The following is a 23932-nucleotide window of genomic DNA, read 5'->3' as shown; positions in this document are numbered from 1 at the left end:
TGAATATTGATTCATGAGGTAGCCAGAAGCACAATTTGAAATGATTAAAAAATATGTTTCATGTCTGCTGGATGAATAAATAGCCTTTTTTTACACTGAAGCCATAACAATAATATGTAATAATGGTTAATATGTCCAGTGTGTATTTTTCAGCTTGTTGTAGATTAGTCTCCCTCCAATTTGCAAAAAAAAAAAATCAATTAGTTTTAATGCTTTAAAGCTATACTTACTTTTATTTTCAACAGTTGACCAATTGACCACGTTTTAATGTGAAAAATATCACCTGTAGTGACAAACCCATTACAAATCCAGACTCTGCAGTGTCCTTCAGCTCTGTGAGGCTTTTTATCATCTTTCAGCTCATTGTTTTGGTTTCACTGCCAGTAATTTCCCAGTTTGGCTCAGAGTCAATGCTGCTCTACGTCTGCTTGTCAGCTTTTATGCCATAGCAATTTCATGAAGGTGTCAAAGTAGTTTATTGCTCATTCTGCTGACCCCAAATGGCCAAAAAAAACTATTACTGTAAACTTTAAAGGATGAACTTGTTTAAAAGAAACTGTAAGAATTCTGGGCCATCACCCATACGTAAATCCTCTTAGCCCTGTTTGCCTTCTAAATGCTGGGTGAGCACTGAAAGGCTCAGTCTTCTCTGAAGAACTCCCACAAATTTGCCCTTGAGAAGGGAATTTAACTCCCAGTTTTATGAGTTGTGATTGCAGCACCTGAGGCTTCAGCGTGTGCAGCTGTGTGAATTCAGAGCAGGCTATTGCAGATGAGCGTGCTCAACAAACTTAGCCTAGAACAAAATAAAAAGATTGAAAATTCTCAAAAAATAAATGGTTTACCCTGTGTTAGTCAGAAAGTGAGGATAATGTATGACAGCACATGATGCCATTTATCATTGTTTACAAGACACGTCCTCCCCCCAAATCAAGATCTGATAAGTCGGTCCTGACCTGCAGAATACTTTATCACAGCCACTCGAGCTGGTTGATGTTTATGATGATACATGCCTGTGGGTATTTCTTATTCCTCATCATTACACTGGCCTTACAAGCCATCATTTATGAGGTATTACCCTGTTTAAGCTGTAAGACGCTGCCTGTAGTTGTAAGCCGGTGAAAGCCAACTCTCTTCCTCTACATGCAGTTTAAAACAGCTCATAATGGCAGGACTTGCTCATAATGACAGCATGAGTAAGGAGCTGCATGTGTCACAAACATACTGACATGGTGACTGTACACACACACACACACACACACACACACACACACACACACACACACACACACACACACACAGATTGTGTACCTACATCATTCACACATGTACAGTCAACCACACAGTAATCATGAAGCCTGAATACTTGCATACAAAAGACATTTCAGGCATTAGATGCACAAAGAAAAATGTTGACATACAGACTCCCCCTTACATCTCACCCTCCAAAACACAAAGTCTAAGTTTTTCTGACTGTAAGTAAAAGTAAACAAGTAATAGCAGTTAGTGATTATGTAATTAGTTAATCAATTAGTGGAGTGAGAGAGATGTAATCATCATCATCATTTGAATAATCTAGGAGTTATTTATCAAACAACTAATATCAGCATCGTAATTGTGATAATTTTCAGTTTTTCCTCAGTTTTATATCATTACAAATTGGATATCTTTTGAATTGGATGGATGAAAAAAAGCAAATAGAGGCTGTCAGCTTGGGCTTCAGGGAAATTATGATGAGCATTTCTTTTTTTATTGTATAAAGTAAATGATTAATCAGTTAATTGAAAAAAAGTTAGATTAATTGATTTTGAAATTTGTTAATCATTGATGCTCTAATTAGCAACAAATTCTGCTCAAGTATCCAACTCTAAAAAAACAAAACTTTCATAATTGTTGAGGTTTTCTGATTTGTTGAAAAATGTAAACAAGCAAATTAGGAAATGAAAGAAACAAGGGAGGGCAGAAATTGGGAAAAGAGATATTGGGAAAGAAAGAATGAAGGACTAAGATGGGGGAAAATAATCAGATAATAATAAATGAATTGAGGAAATACATGATCAGAACCTGTAAAGTAATCCACAGCGAGATAAATGTTAACGTAAAAAGTTCATGTACCTTACTTTGACCATCACAACTTTACTTTCCAGCCTCTGACAGAAACACATACACCTCCACATTCACACACAAAAATACCCCAAATTTCCTCCCTGAGACATTTCACTTGTTCCACACTCACTCATTAGCTTTCTGTAGACATAGTTGCATCACACACACACACACACACACACTGTCACCCCACAGCCGCCTGTGTCACTCTCATCATTGCAACCCATGACAGGGCCACTTCACTGTGTGATGAGTATAAATCCTGCATCAGCACTGACTCCTCTTGCGGGCATGCTGCTGCTGGCACGCCGTGTCACTCCTCATCATCTCCTCCAGACCAACAGCTCGCCACTTTTCCTCATCCTACTGCTCATCACCAACCTCCTGGCTGCATCTAGGCTGACCTCACTTTGTCAGTTTCCGGGGAAAGTGGGAAGTAACGAGCTCTAATTACTCCACTGGAATCGCTTTTGTCTGCACATTAATCCGTCTTATCCACCTACACACATGCACTAGTTTGACCTCACTCGTTTTGTGCGGGAACTGTCAAAATTATTTGATGGGTAAAAGCAGCAATTTTGACTATAATCATATTTTTGAGGTTATCAGATAAATGCTCGACATCAAAATAGCATTGTTAGATTATGGGACTCAGAGAATCAACACTTTGCTATCACCCAGTTTGAGTTATGGATTCACACCCATCAAAGTTTTTCTTAACACTTTTTTAGACAGTTTCGCACATTTATCCCTGAGCTATATCAGAGTGGACAAACAATTCTCCAATCAACACCTGTCAACTCCAAATAATTTTCTCCCAAAAACAGTTTTCTAACACTGGAAAGTTTGCTGTGTTCCACTGACATATTATTCAAACTTTGGCTACTTATGATGGCATTCACTGAGTGGAAATACATCTATACCATCCTGTATTGTCAGTCGTAAACAGTAATAGAAACTATGTCAGTCCTGCTATTTATGTATTTAGCAGGTGGGGAGTTCTGGTCCTCTGAAATGAGGCCAACGCGGAAGTAACTTAGAACTGCATTCTAGCAAAAGGCCACCAGGGGGCGACCGTTTTGGTGTCAAAAGGACTTCCGTCTCTATACAAGTCAATGGAGAATTCACCAACTTCTCACTTGATTTCTAACCTTTTCAAACGTGTTTAAATGCGTGTTCAAATGTGTTTATGGTCTCAATCGCTAGTTTAAAGCCTTCTTCAATGCAGTATGATGTTCATTTGAGAAATTTTGGCCTCCCTGGTTTTATATTTGAGGATAAAGCATTCAGGGCATGGCTACGTCGTGATTGACAGGTTGATTGTCCAATGTCCTCGAGATCCAGCCCTCGCAACCTCCCCGCTCCGCCCATGGCCCCGCCTCATGCCCATATAAGTAGAGTCCGTGTTTTTATTTTTCCAAGTATGCACCTGAAATTTTCAAGATGGCGCTGCCTAGATTCGAAACTATTGGCTTCCGAGCAGCAGTCCACAAACCAATGGGTGACGCCACGGATGTTACGTCCATTTCTTTTATACAGTCTATGGTATTTAGTTATTGAAACTGCAGTAGCGGTCTGGCTCTTGGATGGCAAAGTCAATCAGTTGGTTGTTCCACTATTGGTCCAGACTGAAATATCTCAATAAGAACTGAATGGATTGCTATGAAATTTAGTACAGACATTTATATTCCTCAGAGGATTAAGTCTGTTAACTTTGGTGAACCTCTGACTTCTCAACCAGCTCCACCAGCATGTTAAAATTGTCTTAACCGGTGAAATATCACAATATCGGCATAAATATCACATAGACTATGGTTCCTGGGTCATGTATCCAAATGGTTTTGATGATCTTGTGATTTTTTAGGACTTGTGTTGACAATGGGTTGGTTTTGGATTGTCACAAAATATGACCTCTTTCATGATGAATTGTAACATGTGATCCTTTAACTTTCTATCCAATGCCATCATCATATTAAATTTTATTTTGTCCAGTACTTTGGTTTATATCCTCAAGAGTCATAAAATTGCTGCCACCCTTTACTTTGTGTTCAGTGCTAATTAGCTATAATTAGCATGATAACCTGCAAGATTGTGAACATAGTTAACAATACCTGCTAATAAAAAAAGGAGACAGGGGGAAACCACAGCTATTTTATTGTTGGCTTGTAGACAGACATAAAAAAAAACTGAATATCTGCACATTCATAACTGAATTTATTTCAACAAATGAGGATCAACATTTCAGCCTTTAGGATCAATTTTTTCCTTCCTTTCAATGTGATTCTTTCATTAGATGAAATTGCCACTTGACTTTTTGTTAGTGATGTTCACAGTTCAGAAAATCAGAATAAATTATATTGTGTATCTGAATGTGTAACCAAATCCAGAGAAGTTTATTTAATGCAGGGAGCTTTTATCTTCCTCAGCGTCTCTATTTGACCTAAGTGTAACATCAGTAGTCACGATTACAACAATAAGAGTAAATGCTTTTATTATTTGTACTCAGGCAAATTTGTCTTCGTGTTCTTACATGTTTTATTACTTTTCCTGCCTCTGCTTGTGCTGTCTCAGCCTTCCTCAGTCCAATTCCCCAAGAGTCATCATCCATATCTTTGTTTTATTCTGAGCTGATCAACTAAGATGGCGTCAATGCTCAGATGTTTCATGGAAACCAGGTCGCTGAATTCTCTAAGGAATACACTCACACAGAGAGAAATCATCAAGAACCTATTTTTAGTGCAGGACAGTCACTTTATTGGAAGCAAACCTGTTACGGTGGTGCTCAACGCCAGCTGCCAACTCCCAATCTCAACAGGATTCCTTTTGTCGGCATTTCAAAAGCAAAGAGTTTTATGGGCTGCTTTCAAAAAGGTAATCCATAATTACAAATGATTTATTGCTGATTACTCCATTATCAAAATAATCAGTAGTAATCCAGGATTGTCGTCCACTTTCCTAGAATCATTTTAAAGTTGAGCAAACGTTAGTGTCTTTCAGTTATTTATAGTCACAAATGAGCGAACCATTTTTCATATCAGAATGTCACAGCGTAATCATTTATAGCCTTTCCATTTAAATAACACTTTTTCCTCAGAAGGGTGTGTGGCATTTATTCAGTTTATCATAGTTTTACAAAAGGCACAGATGGGTCATAATTTCCTTTTTGCTGTGTTTACAGGCATCTACTTTGCTTGAGGACAGGATCATTACTGCTCATTTAATGCTTGAACATTAAAGTTACCTCAGTTCAGTGCAGGTGACATATCTTCAGTGTTATATTAGCAAAACCAGTAACCTATCAATTTGCATTTTGTACAGTACAGTTAATATTATCCAAGTTGTTTGAACGTATGTTGGTCGTGAGGTAGACGATGTTCAGAATGATTCATCCTTTCAACATGTCTCAGATGTTCCAGTGGTTTGTTTAACCTTTTTTTGTTCGCCTCCTGGTGCTGTTATTCTTCTGCCTTCACTAATCATGTAATTGTACAGCTATGCAGGGACCTAGACACACTTTCAATACCTCGCTGTGCAGTGTCCTTCACGCCTGTAAAGAATGAAAAAATCTCGAGTTGAAAGAAGAGCGAGTTTTCACGGAAAGCTTAAAGTGAAACCAAAACAATGTTCTCTTTCAGAAGTAAGAGAACTTTACTGAATATCACACTTAAAAAGTTTGGAAAATGACATCAGAAGAAAGTACAGGTGGATATAATAGATATGGAAGAAACCAGAGTAAGTATGGATGTTTGCTATGCTCGTAAATCGTCATGGGAACTGTAGTTTTCTTAGCCTAATAATTGATTAATTTAACTTTATTTGTTCTCACTGACTGTACATCTGAGCCATGTTTTGTTGGAGAAAGGAGTTTTTTGTTACATTTTTTTTACAATTTTAGTTCAAAACAAAAATGTGTATCACTCACCTACTGACCGAAGACACAGAAGTAGTAGTAACGGTTGTTTAGCGACGACTTTTCTGAAAGGCCGCTGAGAGACTTAGTAGGCTCTTATCTGTGACACGTCCACAAAATCATAATGAACTCCATATGACATTTTTTACTGCAGTTTATTTGAATGAAAAAATCAAAAAGGACTGACAAGCAGCTGTTCCACAAACATATAAAAACCCTGATGTGATCCGACTGTTAGAATAAAGTGATGAAAGACGATGGTGACGATGGTGACGATGGTGACGGTTAACAGAAAATATCGGAGCTCTACTAACTTCCCTTTGTCCAAAACTCCCACCGCCACCCAAGTGAACAGGTAAAATAAGGGGAAACCACACCCATGTGTCAATCAATGCATGTGACGCAATACTTGCAGTTGAAGCAAATCTATTTAAATATATTTTGGCTTCTACAGGTTGTTAGGTGTCAATTTAAGAGTTTCTGTAGATAAACTTCTGCACTGTTTCTGGTTATTAAAAAAACCCATCAGTGTTGCACAACATCAGGTGTATTTCAATCGCTTCATAAATCTGAGATGTGGGAGGTAATTTAGAGTTGTGGAACGAGGCTACAGTTTGATTGTATGCCAACAAAATAATTAAATGCTGTTGTTTAACTTGTTCAAATCACAAAGGAACTACTTCTAATAACAAGTACTCTTCAATTATAGCCTCTTTCTCCAAAAGACAATAAAAGCAGCTAGCCTAGAGGCAGCATGAGGACTGAAGCTCTTTATAGGAATTAAAAAAGTGATTAATGTGGTTTACAGTGACTAAAGGTAAATTAAAAAAAACACAACACCAACAATTAACGCATCACTTATTTGTAGAATATTGTTATTACTAAATAAAATATAACAATGAAAGTTAAACTACTATTGAACTTTACCAGCAGGGGTTGCCAATAGCAACAAAATGAAACCAACTGCCGGAGACAGAAGAGTGACAGACTTTCATGGCGTTTTCTTGTTATTCGGCTCATTACCCAAAACTAAATAAGTTAATTTATATGATGAATAGAAAGATGGAAGATTGTTTAGTATAATCGAAAAAAGGAGCAGGTCTTCTATATGCTTCCACTTTCCCCAATTCACCTGTCAATTTATCGCCACAGCTCACGTACTATATTTCTGTACATGTTTTTTGCTCCAAAGCAGATAACAGATGACCAGAATTCTCAGTACATTAGAGCAGTGAATAATTGAGTCATTAGTTTTGATTTTGCAGATATATTATGGTCATCAAGTAAAAGCGAGTAAAATCTTTGTTTGATTTATTTTATTTGATATTCCCACTGAGGCCTCACATGATATAGGAATGCTTCATGGAGCTGAGACTGGAATAACAGTTGAAATTAAACTAGGAAGGAAATGGCATTAACAGCTTGCAATTGATTGCAACTGATTAACCTTCCTTCCTTCCTTCCTTCCTGCCTGCCTTCCTGCCTTCCTTCCTTCCATCCTTCCTCCTTTCATTCCTTCTTCCTCCCTTCCTTCCTCCTTTCCTTCCTTCTTCCTCCCTTCCATCCTTCCTTCCTTCCTTCTATCCTTCCTCCTTTCTTTCCTTCTTCCTCCCTTCCTTCTTTCCTTCCTTCTTTCCTTCCTTCTTCCTCCCTTCCATCCTGCCATCCATCTATCCATTCATCCTTCCTTCCTTCCTTCTTCCTCCCTTCCATCCTGCCATCCATCTAGCCATCCTTCCTTCCTTCCTTCATTCCTTCCTCTTTTCCTTCTTTCTTCCTCCCTTCCATCCTTCCTTCCTCCTTTCCTTCTTTCTTTCTCCCTTCCATCCTTCCTTCCTCCTTTCCTTCCTTCTTCTTCCCTTCCATCCTTCTTCCTCCCTTCTATCCTTCCTTCTTTCCTTTCTTCCTTCCTTGTCTCGAGGACAACAGGAGGGTTAAGAAAAAAACCATGTTATCAGTTGAAAACATTAGTAATCACATTACACATAATCTCATATATTACACAACAAAAACAACAAAGCAAAAGCAGCATATTTGTTCTGCAGCAAACACTTATTACCTCATTGACCCAGCTCTTCACATGCTAAATCCCATTGATATGTACAAGGAAGCATTGATTACTTCTCTTTTTTTTTTCATCTAATACCGCCGAGTACATGAGCCGTTAATGTTTAAATCAAAATCAATACATAACTTAATCATTCAAACTCGTCTCTAATTTGTGTGTCACAATCGATTGCCTTGGCCTGAACGTGCTGTCTGCCTCTCTCCCCGTCAATTAAGGTGTGATGTGAGCAGGCTGTAACTGCCAGGGAAGAGGGGGGGGGGGCTGGAGGGGTTTATGACCAGCCCTGCTGACATTATGATCTATCAAATGTTATGACCTTGGGGATATTAAGTAGAACTAATACGGAGGCGATAGTTGAAATGAAACGACTGAAATGATTTCTCATTCCACAGTTGTGCATGTTCAGGGAAATGTAATTAGAGCACGGATATTGCTCATTTACACTGGTATCACTCATTTGTACATGAATATTATATACTTTTTTAACATATTATCCCACACAGGCTTTCTGAATAGTACAGCAGATGCTATAATTCCTGCTCCTCATATACAGCATATGCATTCTGTATGAAGGTATAGCCGTGGATAGACTTAATCTGCTTAAACATTAAACAAAGTGGCAATTCCTGAAGCATTTTAAACCTTTTATAGGTGCGATATTGAAGCTATTGTTCAATAGTTTGAAGTCCATGTTTACATTTAGTATGATTTTTGCCAGAGCATTTGGGAATCAGGTACTGTAGAGGACCTTGTTTTGGAATCCCATTACATTTTAGGCATTAAATTTACCTTACAATAGAAAAGAGCTTACAACGAGTGAATCTCAGTGTAAGCCTCAATTCTTAGATTACCAGCATTATAAGCAGCCAGCATTTAACATCATATAACTCAAAGCCACAGCATCTTGACAGTAGATTGTAAAAAAATTATACAATAACAGCACGACTCCTCATACAAAAAAATCAATTTATGTTATTGACAGCACAGATCCTTTCATCTTTGCTGTTCCCACATGAAAATCTTGTGTCAGCATCGGCAACGCAATGAGAACCTCAGGCAGTAATTATGGTTCACATGAAGCCATGGCATGGAACAACTTTCTTTCTTTTTTTTTCATACTATACTGTATACATTGGCGCAATGTTACCCGGAGGACACAATTGTAGATTTTCATGCCACACACTTGCAACATCTAAAATAAGTCCTCGCTCAAGCCCGTACTCATTTCAGACTCATGTCTTATTAGTCCCTTTGAAACAAATTAAACGGAAACCTGCCTACGCTGTTGAGATTTACAGGTATCAAGGTAGTCGCTCTTAACAGCCCGAGTAGTGAAAAGCCTAATGCACTCTCAGTGTTTTGAGGGCTTTGATGGATTTAACGGTTCAGTTCTGAGCTGCTGTGGCAGAAAGAAAAAGCCATCACTCAATGAGCGAGTCCGCTGACGATGTTTGCGAGGAAATGTCCTGCTATCATACTAGCTAATATGTCGTTATCATGGGACAATCGTACAACTCCAATTTTGTGTGATTTTTGTGTGTTTTTAATTGAAGGATTATATTGTCTTCTACCGTTTAAGAGCAGGGTACTACTCTTTATAATCCTTTGAGGTTATAAAATCCATTTCAAAGTGTCGTGGATAAAGTCAGAAATGCATTGTGGTCAACCTGAAAACAAAGCTCTGTTTTGAAAAGCGGACATTACTGAGATTCAAGGTTATCAGCCGACAGTGATGACATATACTACCCGTTGGACTCTGACCCCATAGCCCCCAACTTCATTTACCCTTCTACCACATTCAAAGGCATGCAAAGGTCTCTCCGCCCACTGGGTGGAAGTAATTTGCTTTAAATGCGGTCGTAAATCCAACCGAAGTGTTGAAGCTTTATTAGAACTGTTGGTTTTATCTGCAAAGTCAGGAGTGATCTTTGTCTTTTATCTCATCTCCCACAATGCAGACACTGCACAGTGTGATGAGGCTGATTGTGTTGGAACTCACTGCATATATAGAAGTAATAACAGCGTTTTCAACAGTGTGAAACCAGTAAAAAAAAGTAATCTCATAGTATTAAAGTTGCTGATTTGTTACTTACCAACATTACTACCCACTGAGATCTGAGCCCATGATGCCAAGTGTGAACATCTACTTCAGGATTCAAACTTTGTTTAACCTGATGAAAAATTCATGTATCCTAAGCCTCTTTGATGTATCTGTCTCTACAGTATTATCTGTTTCAGGAAAAAAACGTTATATCTTCTTACAGTACTATGTCAACTCAACACATTGGCAGTAAAAGTACAGATGGGTGCTTAAAATTCTGAGACTCGTGTTCTTTGAATCACAGGAGGAATTCATTTTCAAATGGTAATATTTTTTTGTGGAAGAAATCTTAAAGTATATTGACAAGGTTTTTTTAACGGGTTTTGTCGAACAAGAATTTTCTAATAAGCACCAGAATGTATGTCGAGAGAGTTCTCCCTCCTAGGATTGAAATACATCTCGGCTGTTATATAGAAGCATAGAAATGTGAAATGTGGCTGTATTGTAAGCTGTTTCTCTTTTATATCTGCAACTACTGTAAAACAAAAGGCCTCAAACAGACATATCTCACTTTGCATTTTTAATTCTATCACTACACAGTTTACATGATCGCTGACATTTTCAAAATAAAATGCACAGACTTGTCTTTCTTGTCCAGGTGCTGAATCCAGAGAACAGTTAATATGATTTCCCCCACTGGTGCAACAGTGTTTCCCTGCCACCTTTTTGAAATGTCTATTTTATGATTTGCAAAGTCAGTTTCAAGTCCAAATTGGCACTTCATCAAGAACAGAGTATATTTCGATGCCAGTGTACCTGATGAAAAGCCAATGCGAATGTTATAGCCAATTTAAAATGTAATAAATACATTTTTTAAAGTAAATTAAATGGACTGCATTCATATAGCCCCTCTCTAGTCTTCCAACCACTCAAAGCACTTTATACAATATGCCACATCTACCCATTCACAAACATTCATACACTGATGCCAGAGGCTGCCATGCAATGCAATACCAACCTGCTCATCAGGAGATCACTCACTCATTCACTCACACACCGATGGCACAGCTTCTGAGAGCAATTTAGGGTTCAGTGTATTGATTGGAGGAGCTGAGGATAGAATTGCAGATCTCCCAATTGGTGGACAAACTGCTCTGCTTCCTGAGCCGCAGCCACCACAATAGCCATAGGCAAGTTAATTTAGTTTCAAAGTTATGTTATCATTATGTTGTACTGCAGTTGTGAGGGAAAAAAACTGAATGTATGGATCTAACAAAAGATGATCCACTCACAAAGCGGCATCCACTGCAGCATTGGAGACAGATCTTCTCTGGGGCTCTTACACTGATGTGTATTCCTGAAACCTTTACAGATGAAACATTGAGTCTCTCTCTTTTCACTTCTAACAACCCGCCTTGCCCATCTGCATTCAGGAGGTGATGAAGAGATATGGTGAGTGAAGTTAGGAGAGGGCTGGCAGGGGGAATGAGCAAGCGCCCTTCCTCTGTTGAGTGGAATCGATTGCTTGTACAAGTCGAAGGAAATGAGAGAGATCTGACCACCCTTGGATTGGCTGGAATCACTCATGGACAGAAACATTACAATTGGGAGAGCATACTGCCAGAGCGAGTGTTTGTGTGATAGATTGATGGTGAAGCAGGTGTACGTGTGTGGCGGTGATAACATTTCAGTATGTGTGTGTCTTTCTGTGAAGGTGAAAATTACACATTGCATTTCTGGTTTGAGCCACTTAGTCTGTTTCTGTACAAAGATTTTCTTTATCGGTACATTTTTATTTAGGCTAAACAATTGCATCATAAATCTAACTCACAACAGTAGGTGGTCACTGCTTGTGTCGTCTATAGTCCCTCACTAGAAAAATAGTTTATTCAAATGAGTAGATCAACTTTGTTAAGCCTATTTAGACAAGCCTGTGGTTGTACTGTAGTTACTGTTCTCTCTCAGAGGCACTGCTAATGTGATATGAAGCCATACAGTCATGCTAGCACCTCTGTGAGGCTGCAGGATGGTACAACAGTGCTTTGAGCTAAATACATGGTCCACAATGACTAAAATGCTAATGCTAATGTGATATGAAGCCATACAGCCATACTAAATTCATGGTCACAATGACTGAAATGCTAAAATGCTGATGTTTAGCAGGTATAATGCTTACAGTGTTTCCAATCTTAGTTTAGTACCTGAACTGATTCTGGAGCTAGATGAAAGGTTAAGCTATCACTAAATGTCTGAGCCACACAAAACCAAGAAACGACAGAAAAAGGCAAGAGATCACTAAAGGTCAAAAAGGTTAATTCTCTGGGGAACCTGAATATTTGTACCTAATTTAATTTATACTGGATTAGACCAGACCATATTACCATCCCTAGAGCCTCCTATAGAGCTGTGCTGTTAGGTTGCCTTATAGTCCTATAGACAGTGTTCGATAAGGTTGGTGGCTTGCTGAATCACCTCTCCATACTCTACTTTAATAACCAATAATCCAATAATGATTGTTTCTCTGGGTTTTGCTGTCTTTCAGTAAGCTTTTCAACTGAAGGTAACATACTGCACATCACTGTTCATGTACTTAAGACCTGTATTATTCGCTCTTCAAACTCTGTATATTGTCCGATACGCCGGCTGAGCAGAAACAGCTCTATTAAGAGTTTAAAATATAGCCAGTTTATGGATGAGCCTCCCGGTTCTGTGTGTGATCAGGAGTGAAAAGGAAGCGGCGGATAGCTGCAAAGATAAACTGTAATCTACACTGGAGAGGGCAAAGAGATTGAATTGCGCCTCTCTCAGTATTGACTTACTACCTGTAAGTGGATGAGTTACACAATGAGAGTACATTCTCTGATTTTTCATTTTTAATGACGAGTGAAAAACTTTGGACAGTCGCAAGTGGTCGTTTGAACTGGTTCCAAGTATCATTCAAATACAGATAATGCTTACAGAGCTTAATTTAAGGAACTATCAGAGCTGAAAGGACTTCAACCCCTGACCAGGTTAGTAGAAGGGGCAGAGATTTAACAGGAAGAGACGAAGGTGGGGGTAGAGGGGGCTGCCAGGGTGGCTTCGCTGGAAATGGAGGCCATAGATCTGTTTGTTTGGGGATTAAGCCCGGATTAGGCCTCTAATTCCCTTCCCTCGTGTACATAATTGAAAAATGTGTCTGCCCATCGAAGGAAGATGAGAGGCTGCGGAGCTTGAGCCCCTCACGGCGCTCGATTTTTAGGCTGGAAAGCTCCGAGGCAGAGAGAAGAGGAGGAACTTTTAAGAATGGGTTTCAGTCGAACCTAAGTCCACAGCTGAATTCTGCTCAGCTGCATAGACAGTCTGCCCCTCCATCTGTGTCTGTAAGGGATGAGCTCTCTGACTGCGGCAACAAAAACGGCAGACAGCTGCATTCAACCAGCTATTTGTTCCTCATCCGTGAGGAGAGAGTAGCTGTCATTGGATTTTATAACACAGTGCCTGTCTCCCTGGATTGTGTCTTTCCCTGCAATCCTTCCCTGTTATTCCCTGCCGGCCTCCTTAAGGCTAAGCACAGGTATCTGCTGGAAATTTCCTCTTGGTTTTTAGATGCATAGCACCTCACAACATGGTATATCCATGCAATTGTATCGCTAATGCAGAGATCTACACAAATCAGAGAGCCAGAGTCCACTTTAGGTGTTGAAAATCCATTGTAATTGTATTTTATATCCCTCTGCTCTTTGGATACATCTGGCGCTGAATGATGACATCGCAGGGTGGATGATGAAGCGGCCAGAAATGCATTCCTATAAATCAGATCAGATAGTGTCGTAGAGCTGTATGAGACTTCAGCAGAGGGGGTATCTTTTATTTGTCAAACGCACATGTAAAGATCTCCCCACATACGAGATGGGGGTAATATGTTTGAAATTCAGCCATAAATCCAACTGAACTGTCCGGACCTCTGTGACAAATGTTGGGTTTATCCACGATTCCTCTCCTTTTTATGTCAGTCCATGTCAAATGCATCGTGGAATCATTTCTGTCTTTTATCTTAACTCTTTTCAATACACACTGAGCGCTCTGATGAGGCCAATCGTGTCAGCGCTCGCCGCAGATTGAGCCGTCACATTTTATAGGCTGCTGAAAGCTCGGTGTAGTCTGATAACAGATGCGATTACATTTTGACTCTGACATTAAAATGCTTCTCATCTCAGGGCCAAATAGACCCACTCATCTTAAGCCTGCCTAAGGAAAACTAAGGATGGCATAAACCACAAATGTATTCTTTGCAAATCTCTAGTTTTTAGTCATTTTACTGAGGTGAGAATCCAGAGTTGCTGGGAATATGGAGCTGTGTTTAATTTAGAAAATACCTTAGTTTAATAGTCAGCAGTATTTTAAAAGACAGAAAAATCGAGTCTGAGTTAAATAATTAACGCTTTCCTCTCCTTCCAACAACTATTCTCATGGTGCCTGTGAGCTGGCACTGCACAGTGGTCAACAGTAAAAGCCTTTTGCAGCTTCCTGTTATGAATTTATGGCATGAAACTATATGAATATAAAGGAGCATGTTGATGAAAAGAGTATGTCTTTTGAACAAACTTTCTATGAATGAATAAAGGTTAAAAAAACACCTGAACAAAATTCACCTGCAAACATTATTAAAATGATCTTTCTATACTTGAGGGAATCCAAGAGAAAGAAGCAGTATTGATCTTATCCTCTCCCCACTGGGCCAGCCAAGATAAGGAAGGTGTCGGTAAAGGCGCATTTGATCATCCACAATTAATGGTGAGTTAGGCTATTAAATTTTGCATTTGTATTCACTCAGGCCTAATTAATTGCATGCATTTATCCAGTGAACTGTAGGCATTTAATTGAAATGCAGATTTGTAAAAGTGAGTTTATCAGAATGGCAGGAATGTTTTCACCTTTTGAAAGAGTCTGAAAGGTTTGTGATTAGATGAGAGCAAGTGATGACTTTTTGAGTTTCCCCTGTACACCTTAATTAAAATTCATCCTCCAAGGCCAAAAGACTTCTCTCATTTGGGTGATGTATTCCCTTGAATGCAAAGGCCGATTAAATGTGACCAATGCTTCATTTAGCAAATGAACAGCGGGTGCTATTTTACTTGGCTTGGGATGTATCAGAGCCAGTGTGAACAGATTGAGAATCCGGGCTCCTGATTTGATATGAACTCTGACTTGGCAGGTTAGATAGTAAGAAGACAACTGAGAGCTCATTTTGTATTTAATCTTTTGTTTTTGAGAGGTATTGATTCATTGTATAGTCATTTTAGTGGCTGTAGTTTATAGTGAACTAGTGGGTTATACTATACTCAACCGGGTTTGTGTTGAATGTTTCTCTGCATAAATAAGCTATTTTTTTGTAATCTGAAATTATTATGTTGTACAATTTATCACTGGGACTGATTCACTTTTTTCCAATCATGAAAAGCTAAGCAGTGCACAACTGGAGGCTAACGTGTAGATGTTTATTAGGTGTTCCTGGCGTTAACCTGACGTTAATCAGATTGCACAGGGTTATTGCTCAGAACTATGGGTTCTCTGATAACATGTCCCCATAGGAACATTGCACCTTAAACCATAAAAAAGGCTATTAACCTGGTCTATCAGCAGTCTCTTCCAGCTCGGGGCTTTGTCCGTCATTACTGCCATTTCCTCTCACCCGCTACTTGCCTTGATTGCAGTCATGATAGTGAGACAGATAGTGTGAAAACACCACAGGAAGATTTTCTCCAGCTTCCACTTTTCCTCAATATTGTTTGTACGAAATTCACTGAACTGCAGAGTTCAGTGTTTCGACCATTTCTCCAGTTTATCACACTTTATTTCCCAATGCTTTCAGCTATCTCAGCAGGATGGTGTATGTCCATGTTTCACCATTTTTTCGAGTAATAAATCATGTGAAATTATACCAGAGAAATATGAAATGCAATGAATATAAACATACAAGACAATATCACATTCATTGTTTCTTTTCACAAAATACAATATTCAAAGGATGAGTCTGGTGATATTCTGTATTTCTCACATTGTCAAAAAATCCCGGACCAAAGTCAGCAGTCCTACTAACACGTATTATCAGTAGAGACAAAGCCTGATATGGCCTTTTTCTCTGTGCTATAAAGCTCCATTGTTGAACACATCAGGTTCCTTCATTACAATCAACACGAGCACCGCCGATTATCCCGACTCAGTCCCAGAAAACATCTGTCTGCCGGATATACTTTTTACTCGCTAATGCCCAGGTGTTTTAGGAAATTACTGAACCTTTTTTAATGATAAAATTATACATCTGTGACCTGTTATTACAGATTTCTCTCTTCAGTAAGAACAAATGAGTTTGGGGCTGAGTGCCACAGACAGGAGGGTGTGTGTGTGTGTGTGTGGGGGGGGGGGGGGGGGGGGGGGGGGAGTCATTGAGAGAAGGACTAAAACATTGTTGGTTTTGGTCTTTTTATGGGATTCATTGACAAAAATAAAAATATACATTATCAGCCTTATTATTAAATGTTTCAATGTTATTAAAACATTTCAAAATTAAAAATTAAAAAGTTGGATCTCAAATGTTGCATTTCAAGCTAATTTTCCAAATCTCTGCATCTCTAAGAAAAACAAATGTAATCCAGATAATTTAAAAACCTTAAAGGCTTTAAGTGCCAAATTTAGAAATTCTCAATGCTTCCTTTTCTAAGAAGCAGCTTATCTAAATCTTTTCCTCTCTTTGATACAGACAATTTTTCAATTCCTACATATTAAAGGAAACAGACTGAGTGTTTCATTTACATAGAATGAGGAAAAAGTATTGATTTGCAATGCAGCTCTTCACGTTAAATGAGAATGCAGTAGTTTCCTATACTCCTGTCCTCCCTGGAGCACAGCTGCAGGTTTACACTGTGCATATTATGGTTTTATCAAGTCAATGACAATAGACACACTGCATGATGGTGGCTGCAGGGCTGCTGTAATTGGAATGGACAAGGTCAAGTGCAGCACTCCCAGTTTTGAAGAGACCAGAGTGTGCTTTTCTCCTCCCCTAACTATGATGCCTACACAATCTGACATCTGTTGATATAACACTGGGGCCATGCTGCCAGGCAAGTTTTGGGCGATATCGGGTCAGTGGCGTATGAATCTTCACTCACCGAAAAAATGAATCAGACTTGTTTGTGTAGCAGGGAACTGGAAGAGAAGTGTGAAGTGTCTTAGGTGAGAAAACATGTTTACCAGTAGTGCGAAATCAGGAGAGCATACTTCATCAGAGATCATAACTTTGTAAACATGTTTACTCAACAGAAGTGTTTGTGCTGGACTGATAAGGGTTTGTCCTGAAACATAATGGAAGGCATCACGGACCTCGGGCGTGTTGGCAAGTTGGCATGAGGAGACCCTCAAAGTGGCATTTTCAGAGCGCTAAGGGTGATGTGAAATTCATATAAACAGCTAGTTCATGTTTACCGCCGTATGCTGTGCTAGGGTTAAGATAAGTGTTCACACAAGGTACACAGGGATCTAATATTTTGCTGTCAAGATGATTAGTATTCTAAGAAAGGTAGTGTGACGCATGGGCTTAATGAATTTGCATTATTCATTAGTACTCTGCAAACTTGATGTGGGAAGCCCCTGTGTTTGTTTGGAGCTCATGGGAAAGGCCTCCTGAGGAGTTCCTGTTGAGCGCTCAGAAACTTTTTTTGCTTGCAACCTCTAAAAACAAAAATGCTGTCTCTTCAAAAAAATCACCGGACATGAATGCACTTGTCTAAAATGGTGAATTTGAACGACGGCCAGTAGATCTGAGAGACTGTCACATTGCTAAAAGGTTGAAGAATTCCTCGAGCAAAAAGACCAAATCCTCTAGCTGTAAGTCACCATGAATAATAGCCTCACCTAAATAATAAGAACGTCATTTTTCTTGTTCAAACTATAACACTGTATTAATTAGGCTGCACTGTATTTATTACCTGAGGAAATACATTTCTTATGAATGTGGCAGCATCAAAAAATGGCATCTTACAGATTACATTTTTACATTTTTCCCATTATTTAAAGCTGCATTCTATTACTTCTCCCGGAAAGATGTATCTTGAGTGTTTTGTGAACCAAATTACATTAACATAACCCATAACCCAACAAATCTGGATCTGGATATTTTTCAGATGGAGTCGGATGATAGCCATTGTGACTATAGCTTTGCTTTTAGACAGTAAATAAAGAAGAATGTGTCTCCTCCTACAAGACACAGCAGCATCCTGATAAATATAGAAATATGTATTTATATTAGTCACCTGTTTATAGTTAATTTATTGTCCACTTATTAGCGTCTTCTGACACTTTCAATGCATCTCATATTTCTCACCAGCAGATCAGTTTACTGAAAGCTGCAGGTGTAAATGAACTGTGTTTTCTTGTCATATTACTTCCCTTTTGAGTTCAAGAATGAACTTTCACACTTTATTATCTTTTGGTAGTCATTACAGCAATTTGAGATGTATGCAAAAAACAAATTAAGAACTAAAACAAGGTCCAAATACAGAGTGAGAATCTGCTATTGTTCTCAAATTGATGTGACATTTTATACAAAGACTAGATAATATGAATTATTTCTGACACATATATTTCTGACTATCTGTAATGTAGCAAAAATAAGAGATAAAACAGACCAATATTTAAGTTTAAGCTGTGTGACAGTTTGCATCATCTTTGTGTGAAGCACTTTGTAACATGAGTTTAGAAAAGTACTTTAGATTATATATCTCAGTGTAGTACCTTAAAGATCAGCTCTATCATAGTTGGTATGACTTTTATGGACCCCAGGAAGAGTAGCTGTTGCCTGGATAACAGCTAATGGGGATCCAAATAAACTAAACTAAACTTATGTGATTTGTAACAAAATGGCACTAATAGTTTAATACAGTGGATCAATTAATTTGTGTAATGTGAGAGGGATTGCTTGCAATGATAAAAAAAACTCCCCACTCTGCAGTTTCCCTGAGCATTTTAGCATCTTTCAATTCATTGTTTTGCTTTTATGGCTGCAACTTTACTTTATTTTTATTTTTTTGTTCACTTTCATCATTCTCATGAACCTGTTTCTTGCTGCTGGAAAGGCACTTTGTTTTAAGTTTAAAAACTCTACAGTACTTTATCTGCTCTGCATCAATCAGCTGACAACGTTAGCAACCAGCTGTTGAACACAGTCAAGCATTAAGCAGCTAGGAGAGTGAACAGTGGACTTAAATTAATCAGTGAATGCTAATGTTGCATCTGTAGTCTGACAACATATTGAGCAGTAAATAAACCCAGAGGTGGGGTAAAATAATGAACATAGACTCTAATAGATTATATTCTGTTGATCACAATAACATAGGTGACTTTCGCTTAATTGTCTGTCTCTGTTGTCTGCTTCATCAACAGACTGTAATTTCACCAATACTGTGAGCAACACTAATCACCACCAGTTAGCTGTACCTATCTACCAAATTGTGTTTATTCATGGTGCAATGCATTTGTGACATAGGCCCACGCCATTTCAGTTCAGTGATGAGACAATTCCAACCTGAATCATAAAATCCTCTGCTGTGCCTTATGATGCATTAAATCTGTACATTTCTGGAGGGGAAGATTTGGGCTCCTTTTTTTGTCTGATTCTCCCAGATTGTGACTCAGTGGATCATGATGTGCTGGATACCATGGCAGAACACAATCTTCTCATTGTCATATCGTAACCAAACGGGAAAAAGGGGAATGAAACATGACAAGGCATCAATAAGCACAAAACAGCCTATTTTAGTCGTGCTTTCCCGTGTCTCTGCAGGGTCTCTCTGCATTGCAGGACTCCATTGTGCTGTGGATTGGTAGAAATAAACAAGCAGGACCATGGTTCTTTTATAATGACTTTTCTCTTAGGAGATTATGAATGGCGACACTCCACTGTGGTGCTATGTTAAGAAAAGATTTTCTACTGGGGGAATTGGATATGCATGTGTGTGTTTTTTTAACCAAGAGGTATTATAAGTAATTAAACCAGCAAGATAAACATAATTAGCCCAGCATGAAACTCCATGCTTTTTTCGCGTGAATTTTCCATCACCAATTATCTTGGTATGGTTCAACAGTTTGTTGGCCCATTCTCAATAAAGATCCATGTGTTTGTGGTTATTGTCTATCTATTTCACTTAGTGATTCATTATTTACACTTAACACCTCCATCAGTTATCCTCGAGCTAATGTGCACTGAGAAAAATAGCCACAAGAAGGCCATTTAACTTGATGATTTATTCATCCGAGTGTGCATCAAAGTTTACGGCTAGTGACAAACTCTTCAGTCCTGGATCTTTGCTTATATTCTTCTCTCACTGTGTTGACCCTGGATGCTACAAGGATTTCAAATGGTGATGCACTTGACATTATTTTGTTGCTGCCTCCGAGGCTTCAGATAGTTATAGAAACTATGTGGCTGGTTTCTGAGCTTCCCTCTCGAGCTGCCTACGGTGGTGACAGCCAACAATGTCCCTGCATGTTGGTGACTCCTTCACAGGGTTAAGTCAAATCTATTTATAAAGTGCTTTTAACAACCAGGTTTGTCACAGAGTGCATCACAGAAGGAGGAAAATGACAAAAAAAAAGGACGAAAAAAAAAGGAACAAGTGCATCACAAAGAGGATGATAGGATGAAAGGAGATGGTGGGTAATGATGGTGACGCACGATGACATCAGTAAACAGCAGTTCCTATATCTGTGTGTTTAAATCACTAGCAGAACGGGGGGGATAAAGTGACTAGAAAGTAAGGATGGAACATAAAGAGGTTTTGCAGGTGCGTCACAAAGTCTCTTAGCAACTATAGTGGTCTCCATCTTGGAGGTCCATGGGGAACCAAGTTCAACGTCATCCTCAACTGCAGCTCTGGTTCACTGCTGTTTATTTTTTCTGTGCTTTGCAGATTAGCAGACGCAAGCAAACTACCCTAAAGAAATATTCAGTAAATATGCACTAGTTTAGATTACCATACAGACATTTTCTTTCTATATCAGGGGAAATTTCATTCACACCTAAAGTCAGTGACATCTTCTTATTTTAATGATGACAAAGGCAGAAAACACTGCAGCATTAAAAGTAGTAACGGAGACAATCAGTTTACAATAGAGACAAAAATCCATTCACTGCACTTGTTCCAATTTTTCCTGTAAGTCTGGAATCAAACAAGCAACTTTCCATTCACCAAACAGTGAAAAATCTAATTAGCTGTATTATAAGCGTAATTTCTCAAAAACAGCCTGTGTGTATATATAATCTAATGTTATGCAAATACATGTTTGTGCTCTAAAATCAGACTAATGCAAAGTTTGATCACTTATCAACATTATTGAACTGAGTCACTTTAACATTTGGTGGGAGAAAACAGGGAAAAAGACACCGCAACAGGCAGACCCCTCAATTTGAGTACACCTTTTCTTTTCTGTAGCACATCAATTTCAACAGCAGCTTTTATACTGATTGGACTCATTGTGAATACAGCCTCTAGTACAGAAAAACCTACCCAATCATCTGAAGTGTGAAAATGCTCTGAATAAAATAGATACCAAGGCTTAAACTTTATATTTTTCCTTTTTTTCCCCCCCATGTTTATTTTATGATTTTTGTCGGAGGCTCACGGTCCTTGGCAAAACTTAAGAGTCCTTTAAGGGATCTCTGTATTGCCTGTGAAGAAAGTAAATGGAAAAGAGGATTTTTTTTGGGGGGAGGACTGAGAAGTAGTGAAACAAGAAAGAGAGGAGTGTAGGAGTTGTTGTAGTACATGCTGACATCACCATCTAACAACCCCTGCATTTGTTGGGGTTCACAAGCAGCCTTGGAGAATAACGACAGGGGGGATAGACGAAGAAAAGGTGCAGTGGGCGCCCCGTAGCTGCAATGCTGCTGCCTCAGCCTTGTGTGTCACTCTGAGTGTCAGCTTGATTAAAGAGTCTTTGGCTCCCATGAGTCCCTCTCACAGGGACAACACCGATCAATATACAATGAAAGCTGGCTCCGGAGCACCCTTTTCATGGCTGCTGTAGGTTTGTTGGAGATGTCAGGTGATTGAAACGTTCAAACAATAGTTCTGTGTGTTATTATAAAAGCTCACGTGTATTGCAAAGCACCTTGAGACGAGTCCAAAGTTGAAACAGCACTTGAGATTCTGTATCTTGAGAGTCAGCAGACATACGACATGAAACACACTCAGTATTTCAGTACATGCTTTTAAACTGAAGAGCTCTATGGCAGGAAGCTCAGTGTGTTCTCAAGAAAACACTGTGAGCTCCTCAAAAGTACATCAGTGTGTGATTCAGCCTCTTTAGTCTTACTGTCTCACTGTATCTCTTTAATGAACTTTTTCCCGTGTTTGTGTTGATACCCCCCCCCCCCCCATAAAGACAAACTGTCAATGCTTTTAATTGCTTTGGCAGGAGCATAAGTCTGTCTCCTGCTCAGATTTGGGACCAGTCAGGGTCGATAGCTCATGGTCGATATTGCTTTGTGTCAAGGAGAGAATGGTGGGGTGGGGGGGGGGGGGGGGCATTGTCGGTATTTATGAGCTCATATTGGATAAAGGATTTTAAACGGCAGAAGGATTGTTGATATTGAACATCCGTACATTCTAAATGGGGCAATTTTATTCCAGCTATTTCAGGGACAGAAAGTGATGCCGGTTGACTTCCTGCTCGCTGTAAAAGCCTGTTTGGCTGCCGGCTGCTGTGGTCAATGGAATCTCCCTGCATCACATTTATTTTGAGCCTTCCTACAAACCCACATGGGTGCAACTGATCACATTTTCTACGTACAGTTCATCGACTGTCGCTAAGTGTTGCCATGCTTTTACACATTCAGGGCAGTTGCTTTAGTCTTATTCCGCTAAAATTTGCAGAGTGACAAACAAGATTTAGGTGTCTGAACTGGGAACCCTTTAGGTATTTGAAATCATTATGAAACTCAAGCAGGCTGAAAATGGATCAGCTCAATACATCCCTGCTCGTATTTGTTCGTGTCTTGAAAAACATAAATCCATAACCCGTATTTTGATTTCTTTTCCCAGCTCCTCTTCTCTCCGTTTCTGTATTTCAAGGCTGCTTAAAGAAGGTTGATGGAAACTTTGATCGTGGAGGAATTGACACCTATTCTCTTTTTTAACCCTCCTGTTGTCCTCGAGTCAAGGAAGGAAGTTAGGAAGGGAGGAAGAAGGAAGGAAAGGAGGGAGGGTGGGAAGGAAGGAAGGTGAAGGGAGGGAGGGAGGAAGGAAAGGAGGGAAAGAGAGAAGGAGGGAGGGAGGGAAGAAGGACAGAAGGAAGGGAGGAAGGAAGGAAGGTAGGAGGGACAGAGGAAAGAAGGAGGGAGGGAAGGAAGGGAGGAAGGAAGGAAAGAGAAGTAGGAAAGAAGGACAGAAGAAAGGAAGGAAGGAAGGAGGGAAGGAAAGAACGACAGAAGGAAGGAAGGAAGGAAGGGAGGAAAGAAAGGAACAGTCAAAACAGACGGGGTTAATTTGACCCGGGAGGACGACACGAAGGTTAAAGTCACTTGGGTGGGTTGGGTGGGGTGGGGGGGGGGGGGGTAATGGAAAATATTCAACCACACAAACTGCATGTTAATCTTCATTTATCAGTCAATCATAAGCTATAAATGTGAATGCTGGGTCCATTTAGAATTAATTAAGAGAAAATAAATAGATTACACAATATTCCTGTGGTGCCATTGTGTTTATATTGATTAATATTCTAAAAGGGAAATGTTGACATGTGCTGCATTAACTGCAGAGTCTGAGTA

The 23932-nt window shown here is 39.2% G+C and overlaps 1 protein-coding gene across 1 annotated transcript in view; it reads left to right on the top strand.

The window, feature by feature from the left end:
* The first annotated feature begins 2397 nt into the window (after positions 1-2397).
* gfra4a (GDNF family receptor alpha 4a) overlaps positions 2398-23932 on the top strand; it is an 85641-nt gene continuing 64106 nt past the window's right edge. The window contains exon 1 of the mRNA XM_053336253.1: positions 2398-2542. Within this exon, the coding sequence (XP_053192228.1) occupies positions 2398-2542 (145 nt within the window). The remainder of the gene's footprint in view (positions 2543-23932) is intronic.

Source organism: Scomber japonicus, chromosome 16 (genome assembly GCF_027409825.1).
Source record: "Scomber japonicus isolate fScoJap1 chromosome 16, fScoJap1.pri, whole genome shotgun sequence".
Taxonomy (NCBI): domain Eukaryota; kingdom Metazoa; phylum Chordata; class Actinopteri; order Scombriformes; family Scombridae; genus Scomber; species Scomber japonicus.
This window is presented reverse-complemented; position numbering and strand designations above follow the sequence as displayed.